Source organism: Limulus polyphemus, unplaced genomic scaffold, assembly GCF_000517525.1.
Source record: "Limulus polyphemus unplaced genomic scaffold, Limulus_polyphemus-2.1.2 Scaffold3707, whole genome shotgun sequence".
In the NCBI taxonomy this organism is placed as follows: domain Eukaryota; kingdom Metazoa; phylum Arthropoda; class Merostomata; order Xiphosura; family Limulidae; genus Limulus; species Limulus polyphemus.
Window position 1 is genome coordinate 88,067 of NW_013669317.1, and position 10,296 is coordinate 98,362.

At 31.6% G+C, this 10,296-nt stretch overlaps 1 protein-coding gene across 1 annotated transcript; it reads right to left on the reverse strand.

Annotated features, from left to right (window-relative positions):
- Positions 1-460: 460 nt before the first annotated feature.
- LOC111088415 (putative uncharacterized protein YIL169C) lies at positions 461-4,310 on the reverse strand. The gene is made up of 2 exons (XM_022398462.1): positions 4,295-4,310; positions 461-1,245 (listed from the first exon to the last, which is right to left on the reverse strand). Exons 1-2 carry the CDS (start codon positions 4,308-4,310, stop codon positions 461-463), a joined length of 801 nt encoding a protein of 266 aa, XP_022254170.1.
- Positions 4,311-10,296: the final 5,986 nt, after the last annotated feature.

Here is a 10,296-nt window from a genome sequence, read left to right on the forward strand (position 1 = left end):
GCACTGTTCGCTTGCTTTGTTCGTATTACATTGGATACCAAAGAGTCAAACACCGTGTCCATTGTCCCAGCTTTGGGCCTTTGGAATATGACGAATCAGAACACAGCCGTCAAATACCCTGCCTGACTTGATGGAACAAGATATTTGATTTGTTATATGTGTACTCATTTGAATCAAATGCTTCACTAGTTGTAACTTCTAGGTTTTCATATTACTTCCACCAGTCTTGGAGTTGAGGAAGTATGTTTGTCAAGTGTGTTGAGCTTGTTCTACGTTTCTTGCTCGCATTTAAGCCTTGTAGCACTTCTCATGCACGTGGTATTTTCCAGAGGTGATGGTTACACTTTCAGGTGAAGCTCATCTCCCCACTTCTTTAATGACTTAAGCAGCGCAGATAACCACTTGCAGTCTAATGTTCTACCACAAACCACACCAAGACATGTAATGAAAATAAACAAAATCAAAGCAAGTAACTGACAGCAAAAACACTAATGGTAGATGCAGCAGTAGCAATAGTAATGTTACAAACAGCACCAATAGTAGTAATGTTCCAAACAGCACCAACAGTAGTAGTGTTACAAACAGAACCAATAGTAGTAGTGTTACAAACAGCACCAATAATAGTAATGTTACAAACAGCACCAACAGTAGTAATGTTACAAACAGAACCAATAGTAGTAATGTTACAAACAGCACCAACAGTAGTAATGTTACAAACAGCAGCAGTAGTAGTAATGTTACAAACAACAGCAGCAGTAGTAGTGTTACAAACAGCACCAACAGTAGTAATGTTACAAACAGCACCAACAGTAGTAGTATTACAAACAGCACCAACAGTAGTAGTGTTACAAACAGCACCAATAGTAGTAGTGTTACAAATAGCACCAACAGTAGTAGTGTTACAAATAGCACCAACAGTAGTAGTGTTACAAATAGCACCAACAGTAGCAATGTTACAAACAGCACCGACAGTAGTAGTGTTACAAGCAGCAGTAATAGTGTTACAAATAGCACCAACAGTAGTAGTGTTACAAGCAGCAGCAGTAATGTTACAAATAGCACCAACATTAGTAGTGTTACAAACAGCACCAACAGTAGTAATATTACAAACAGCACCAACAGTAGTAGTGTTACAAGCAGCAGCAGCAGTAATAGTGTTACAAATAGCACCAATAGTAGTAGTGTTACAAGCAGCAGTAATAGTGTTACAAATAGCACCAACGGTAGTAGTGTTACAAACAACAGCTGAACATTAATATTATCATCTGTAGTCGAGACTGTCTTGATGTATTAACCTGAAGTAGTTTTTTCATATATTTATTTGACGTTCGTTGTATTAAGCTCATTAAATATTTATGTATTCATACATGGTTATTGAATTCAAAACATGATATTAAATTACTATAATTATCCTCAACTACAATCACCAGTGCCTGTTTTCGTTTGAGCCTAATTACTATAATTATGCTCAACTACAATCACTAGTGCCAGTTTTCGTTTGAGACTTATTACTATAATTATGCTCAACTACAATCAATAGTGCCTGTTTTCGTTTGATAATTAAAACAGAGCTTTTGTCAATATTAAATATGTCTGTCACATTCACCTTAAAGTTCCCAAGGTCTCTAAACCTTAATGTCCTAGATTATTCAAGTTTTAATTTTCTTACAAAATCATGCAAACAATTACGTTAGATGCCAAAACCTTTGCTTCGTCGATTTAATGTTTACTAGTAGTAAAAACAAAAACAAAAAAAAGCTGCATTGTATAAGCCTAACTATGACCTGCAAAAAATGTATATATATATTGTTACGATAGCGGAAGTCACGTGACGCTAGTAACACGTCATGAGATTCTAGAAGGATCATGTTTGTTCCTGGCAAATCTAGTCTTTTCTACACGCCCTCTATTTTTGTATATATAAGCCCGGCAAATAAAGTGAGCGAGAAGGGACGGCATAGATAAGGGCAAATGGGGAGATATAGAGATATAGCGAGCGGTAGTGACCGTAAGTAAAGTGTGTGAATCGTTGTGAATTATAACGTGTGTTTAAGTTAAAGTGACTGTGGAAATTCTGTGTATTGCAAAGTTGTATTGAGAAAGAATAAACTAGTTTTAGTTAAAGAAAAAAACTTGTATCACTGAAGTTCTTCGAAAAGAATTTTTACGGGAAATTATCAAACGAGCAGATACGTAACAATATACTTCCCCACATAACAGTTTGTGTGAATTTTTCTTGCAGTTTTTAGATACCTATAGGCACGTTTTAAGACCAAAACTTGGTTTAATGGAAAATGTCCGTGTTGGTCATATTTTGTCCATTTCTACTAATACAATTGACAACTTCTACTTAAAGCGACAGAAACTTTGTTATTAGTTAAACTCTCACTATGAACAGACATACAAGTTAAGCAGAGTTAGAGCTTTCAAACGCTTAGGTATAAAGAAACTGTCACTAGGCAGATTTACAACGGGTTCATCTACGCGTGCAAAGTTATACATACTCAATTATCGCCTGGACATTTATGTAGAGTGTAAGCAACAAAATCAATTAGATGTTTTATGAACATATTTTTCAACAGATCTATAGAAATAGAAATGTTAGATCTTGGCAAAACAACAACAACAAAAAATGTAAATATGCCGTCTCTATAAAACTTTTTGAAGCGTGAATCTTAAATAACTCTAAAGAAAACACTAGTCCAACAACATATACATATAATTCGCTTCTTCTAATCAGCATTTTTGGATCGTAAATTATTAATAATTATAAGCAAAACTTTAATTATGGCTATAGAACAAACCGTTTCTCAAGAGCTTGTTTGAAGCATAGATTATAAGTAGTTAAAAACAAATATACAATAAGCCAACTATAAAATAATTATTGTTTCTGAAACAGTACTACACCTACGTCTGGTTTGTAAAAGCACCAATACATATATTTTTTTATTTTTTATAGTAATAGTTATGTTGTTTAGTTTTATAATTTTTGCTGAGATTTATGCTTCAAATAAGTTTTAAATAGCTGATAATAGCAAATAGTTTACACGTTTCATAAAAAAAGATATTTGGTGTGACATTTTTTTTTCATATGTTGAAAAGCGAAAGATTGAAACACACTAGTAACACACTGATATCATAGAATAGTAGTCTATTAACACACTGATCTCATAGAATAGTAATCTATTAACACACTGATCTCATAGAATAGTAATCTATTAACACACTGATCTCATAGAATAGTTGGAGGATGATCATCGTTTAAACGAAATATTTCGTATTATTTTGTGAAAAAGTGTTTGTTTGTTTGTTTTTTGAATTTCGCGCAAAGCTACACGAAGACTATCTGCGCTAGCCGTCCCTAATTTAGCAGTGTAAGACTAGAGAGAAGGCAGCTAGTCATCACCATCCACCGCCAACTCTTGGGCTACTCTTTTACCAACGAATAGAGGGATTGACAGTCACATTATAACGCCCTCACAGCTGAAAAGACGAGCATGTTTGGTGGGACGGGGAATCGAACCCGCAGATTGCGAGTCGAGCTCCCTAACCACCTGGCCATGCCGGGCCGCTAAAAAGTGCAATGTTAGTGTTTTTCTGTTGCTTGTAAAATAATTCCTTCCAGCTCTCAACGTCAATACACGTTTATTGATAAAGATATATATATATAATATATTCATGTTTAGCAGATAATGTTATTTTTGCCAGACTAGCTTACTGCTTTACGTCATAAAATATTTATGAAATAAAAAACAATTTACTTTCAAGAGTTAAAAACTATAAAAAGATGTATGATAATCACGCCTTAGTCCTTCTGTGATTCTCTAGGGAAATATTATGATTTTTTATATTTCTTTAAAAAAAAATATTTATTCGTAGAAACGACATTAGACTGCCGGACATTCAAACATTTAAACAGCAGTAAAAAAAACCACTACAGTAAAAATGAAATGACACATATTAAATTTTAAAATTAAATGTAATTATCAGTTATGAAGAAGAGCCCACCGATAATAAAAGTAATATTTTGATATCATTTTATGTAAGATGACAAGCATAGAAGAAAAAAAAAACAACCGTAATTCCTACACGTGTTGTGGCACCTGTAATTCAACGCTAAACATAAGAAGTCCAACGTTACCGTTGACAGGTAAGAACAGGAAAGATAATGATTAGAGTCTTAACCCATTCATCATCTTTCCATTGATCAGCTAGTGGTCAAATGATGTCACAATAAACTGATGTGATAGTGATATTTCATCTAATTCCAGTAATACTGCTGTGACCTCAATACCTTTAGCATGTGTCATTTTCGTACTTAGATACTCAACCCTTCAATATCATAGACAGGATTGGTTAGAGAAAATTCGTTTTTCAATTAAAGGTTTTATCTCGGGTAAAGTTTTGACACGTTATTAAAGACAGAAGCTGAAAATACTTTTGGAACATCTATCTTAGTGGTCTTGTCTATTTCTACCATAAAAGCACCTGCTTATTAAAGGTTTGTTTGCTCGTAATTAAGCAAAAAACTGCACAATGGGCTATCTGTGCTCTGCCCACCACGGGTATCGAAACCCGGATTCTAGCGTTGTAAGTCCACAGAAATACCGCTGTGCCACTGAGGGGCCTCATTAAAGGTAAAAACATTGGTAATATTTTCTTGTTGAAACGGAGATTCTAAATACTCTCATCTAGATGAGTTATTTTTTTTTATTACAGTAATACAAAGTTTTCCACAAGATCCTGTTTAGTCAGAAACTAATGAGTAAACAATTTATAATGAATATGTTTACATTAATATTCAAACAGAAGATAACCTCAGTGTACAGAGGGAATGCATTCATTGGAAACGATTCTTGTAAAAGTTTTGAATAGAATATGAATCGTTTATGTATGAATAATAGCAATGAAACGGAAACACATAATGCTAAACATCTCTGTTAGCGGTCCCTTTTACTTATGTTTCTCACCTTTATACCTTCAGGAATTATACTGCACGAGCTAGTGAAAGAAAGTTAAATTAACAAGTTTTAATGGTTCTGCCTTTTCAGGAAATGACACGTTAGATTAAGGTATGTTCCTATATAAAGGACAAACAAGTTAATAGGGTTACACAAATGTTGTAATGTTTCTACCTATTTAAATTCAAGAATGAAATATGATTTCGTGTTGTTATCTGAAAATTACATTATAGAATATATTATCAAGGAAAATAAGCGCTTAGTAGTTCGAGTCATTAACGTTTACATTTCTACAAAACTTCGTGTATTAAACATGTGCGCTTTTCTTTAGAAAATGTTCAGAAATATAAAGTTTAATAGTTGTGAGCTTTAAGAGATGAAATCATTTAGTGCTGACAGATACAAATAGTTAATTTTAAGTGTAATGCTGGTGTTTACATTTTCAATCATTTTTCAAAACAAAATGTTATCAATGATAGTAGATTATTAACAACCTGCTATAACTACGGGTGTCTTCTTGTGCTTCACTTTGGTAAAAAGAGCAGATGAAAATATAAAATACGTGTAGATAAAAGTAGCTTACTGGAAATTTAGATTATTGTATGTTGGACTTAATTTAGCCGTCGATTATAATAGAATAAAGCGTCTTATAATATATATTAAAACTCAAAACCTAATTGTATATAAATTTCATTACCTCATGATTCATCCAAATACAAGCCCAAAAGTCTTTATTGCGAAATATCTTCGCTTCTACCGAAAATACATAATAAAATATTATTAAACCACTAACTTTTATTTGAAGTTAATACTATGTTCTTTATATTTATTTAAATGTGTTCATTGTTTATAGTTAAACCATTAACTTCTATTTGAAGTTAATACTATGTTCTTTATATTTATCTAAATGTGTTCGTTGTTTATAATTAAACCATTAACTTATATTTGAAGTTAATATTATGTTCTTTATATTTATCTAAATGTGTTCGTTGTTTATAATTAAACCATTAACTTATATTTGAAGTTAATACTATGTTCTTTATATTTATCTAAATGTGTTCGTTGTTTATAATTAAACCATTAACTTATATTTGAAGTTAATACTATGTTCTTTATATTTATCTAAATGTGTTCGTTGTTTATAATTAAACCATTAACTTATATTTATTTACATGTGTTCATTTTTATATCGACTAAAAGAAAACTTACAATGATAGAAACGCATTCATATCTACAGTAAGAAGTGTGAACAGCGAACTTCTTAGATGGATTAGAAATAACATATAATCTAAGTTAAGATTAATGTAATTTTGTTTCATTTGCTTCTTGAAAACACAAAAGGAGATGACACAGAACTATACTCCTGATTGAGCATATTTATAGATTAAAAAAACCCGGGACTTACTTTCAGCAAGTCATGTTCGCAGTTTAATTGCCTAATCCATCGTAAGATAGCGTGAGCATTATTTGATGTGTTCATTATTATATATTTTTTATGTTAAGTTCATCGGGTAAATATTGAGCCTGAAATTAAAAAAAAAACGCATACTTTTCTTTCTTTCAAACATAAGATAAGAAGAAACACTGCAAGAGGACCAAATATGTAATTTAAGTACCCAGGAAAACTAAGACGTTTTCCAAGTGTACAGTTTAGAAAGACTGTGCGTGTGTGTCTGTTGAGCTAAATGACAATCGATGTGAGACCATTTCCGAGAATACAAACAAAATAATCCATTGATGTCAAATCTCTGGTACAGCGAAGTGCATTAGCAGAAAGCCAATTATAAAGTGTTTAGAATGGTGATCTGTAGAACTGAGTCTCCTTGGTTCGTGTCCCGTTACCGCCCCAAAAATCGCGACCAGCAATTTAGGCTGGAGATCAGAGGGTACCGGTCAAAGGAGAGAGGTTATCCTCTGATATCGAGAGGTCATTTGGCATCATAGTCCTACATATTAACGCAAAAAAAAACAACAGATATTTCTAAAACGTTCCAGTATGGTTTGCGATTTCCAAAATCAGTCACTAGGGGTTGGCGACGAGCCAGCCCTCTTATGTTGCCTGGGTAGAAGTTTATTATGTGATTCGCGAGCGAACCACCAGAGGACGCTGTTGACCATGAATGCCACGCTTATCATGTTATATAAATATACTACTATTTCATTCTTGTTAGTTGTCGAAACGATATTAGTTTCTACATTATCATTAGTGCCAACTTTATATTTTCACTTCAATCACAAAAAGTTTGAATTCTTAAAATTAATATTTTATGTTTTAGAACTTGAATAATTGTATAGCGAAGTTTGTAAACATTGATAAAAATAGCTTAACTTACAATCTACATCTAGGCCTATTTTTATATTAATATACAACAGTAAATTACAGACATATATATCGTATGCATAACATTATGAAAATAACTACAGTTTAATTTTCTACGATTCCTAACACGATATTAGTTTCAACACTATCGTTAGGATGAGTTCTGTAGTTTCACTTCAATGTGAATAATAAACAAAACTATTGTGAATACGTAAAATTAATATTTTGTGTTTGAAGTTTGAATATTTGTGTGCCATATTTCATAAATATTCATATCATAGTTTAACAAACAATATACGTAAAAGACTCTGTTTTCCCAATGTTAACTCAAAACACTAATATAAATTCTATTCTACGTAGACCTGAAACGGACCACATAGTATCGATTTATATGTAAAATATGAAAACTATTTTCTCCTAATCGTATAAACTAAAAATTATGTCCAAACGTAAAATAAATGGTACGAGCGTATTAGATTTATCAAGCACTATATAGCCCTGTTTTCATTCTGAATACGTAAAATTAATACTTCATGTATTACAGTTTGACTATTTGGATAGTGTATGTCATGACATACTTCATGTGTTACAGTTTGACTATTTGTATAGTGTATGTCATGACTTACTTCATGTATTACAGTTTGACTATTTGTATAGTGTGTATGTCATGACATACTTCATATATTACAGTTTGACTATTTGTATAGTGTATGTCATGACTTACTTCATGTATTACAGTTTGACTAGTTGTATAGTGTATGTCATGACATACTTCATGTATTACAGTTTGACTATTTGTAATAGTGTGTATGTCATGACATATTTCATGAATTACAGTTTGACTATTTGTATAGTGTATTTCATGACTTACTTCATGTATTACAGTTTGACTATTTGTATAGTGTATGTCATGACATACTTCATGTATTACAGTTTGACTATTTGTATAGTGTATGTCATGACTTACTTCATGTATTACAGTTTGACAATTTGTATAGTGTATGTCATGACATACTTCATGTATTACAGTTTGACTATTTATATAGTGTATGTCATGACATACTTCATGTATTACAGTTTCACTATTTATATAGTGTATGTCATGACATACTTCATGTATTACAGTTTGACAATTTGTATAGTGTTTGTCATGACATACTTCATGTATTACAGTTTGACTATTTATATAGTGTATGTCATGACATACTTCATGTATTACAGTTTGACTATTTGTATAGTGTATGTCATGACTTACTTCATGTATTACAGTTTGACAATTTGTATAGTGTGTCATGACATACTTCATGTATTACAGTTTGACAATTTGTATAGTGTATGTCATGACATACTTCATGTATTACAGTTTGACTATTTATATAGTGTATGTCATGACATACTTCATGTATTACAGTTTGACTATTTGAATAGTGTATATCATGACATACTTCATGTATTACAGTTTCACTATTTGTATAGTGTATGTCATGACATACTTCATGTATTACAGTTTGACTATTTATATAGTGTATGTCATGACATACTTCATGTATTACAGTTTCACTATTTGTATAGTGTATGTCATGACTTACTTCATGTATTACAGTTTGACTATTTGTATAGTGTATGTCATGACATACTTCATGTATTACAGTTTGACTATTTATATAGTGTATGTCATGACATACTTCATGTATTACAGTTTCACTATTTGTATAGTGTATGTCATGACATACTTCATGTATTACAATTTGACTATTTGTATAGTGTATGTCATGACTTACTCATATTATCATAAATAGTTTAGTTTAACTTGCAATCTACGTAGTCTTGAAAAGGACTGTTTGTCGTGTTAACCTAAAGCTTTCAAACTCTATTATCATATTCATATCTACTTTAACTTATAGCTCATATTTATATCTATACACTACTTTAACTTATAGCTCATATTTATATATATAAACTACATTAACTTATAGACCATATTTATAGCTATAAACTACTTTAACTTATAGCTATTAAACTCTCTAAAAACCGTCTAGTTCCAACTAAATATAGTAACAATGATATGCCTTATCAAACGCTTTACTATAACTCAATCGAACGTCGTCTTATGCGCCACCAATGAATGTTTAAAATCCGTAGAATGTTCAGGGACAATGTAAAAGTTGCTTTAAGTTTTGCTATAATGTGTGAAGCACACTTCAGGATTGACTCAATTATTGGTTTAACTATATCCTATATAACTCTGTTTTTAATTTTACGTTTTAATTTACTCCTTAGTTATTAAAGTCTATAAGAAATCAGACTGCTTCAACATACTAACAATGATACTGTGCTTTGTAAAACGGTAACGTTTTTCGAAATGAGTAACTTACCACACACACATTCACATGTGTAAACTTTCAAAGTTTTACCACACACATTCACATGTGTAAACTTTCAAAGTTTTACCACACACACATTCACATGTGTAAACTTTCAAAGTTTTACCACACACATTCACATGTGTAAACTTTCAAAGTTTTACCACACACACATTCACATGTGTAAACTTTCAAAGTTTTACCACACACACATTCACATGTGTAAACTTTCAAAGTTTTACCACACACATTCACATGTGTAAACTTTCAAAGTTTTACCACACACACATTCACATGTGTAAACTTTCAAAGTTTTACCACACACACATTCACATGTGTAAACTTTCAAAGTTTTACCACACACATTCACATGTGTAAACTTTCAAAGTTTTACCACACACACATTCACATGTGTAAACTTTCAGAGTTTCTAGAATGTAAAATAACTGAAATAAATAGCAACACTTACCATTTTTGTTGTCATAGCAACCGATAGGACATAATTATATTCAGTTTATTCTGTTTTTATTAAACTGTATACGAACATTTGCTCCAACTGAAGATAGTGACTCTGATATTATGATTTTCTAAATGAATGACTCACTATGAAACAAAATCCAATCATTGAAACAAGCCATTAAGATCATATCTT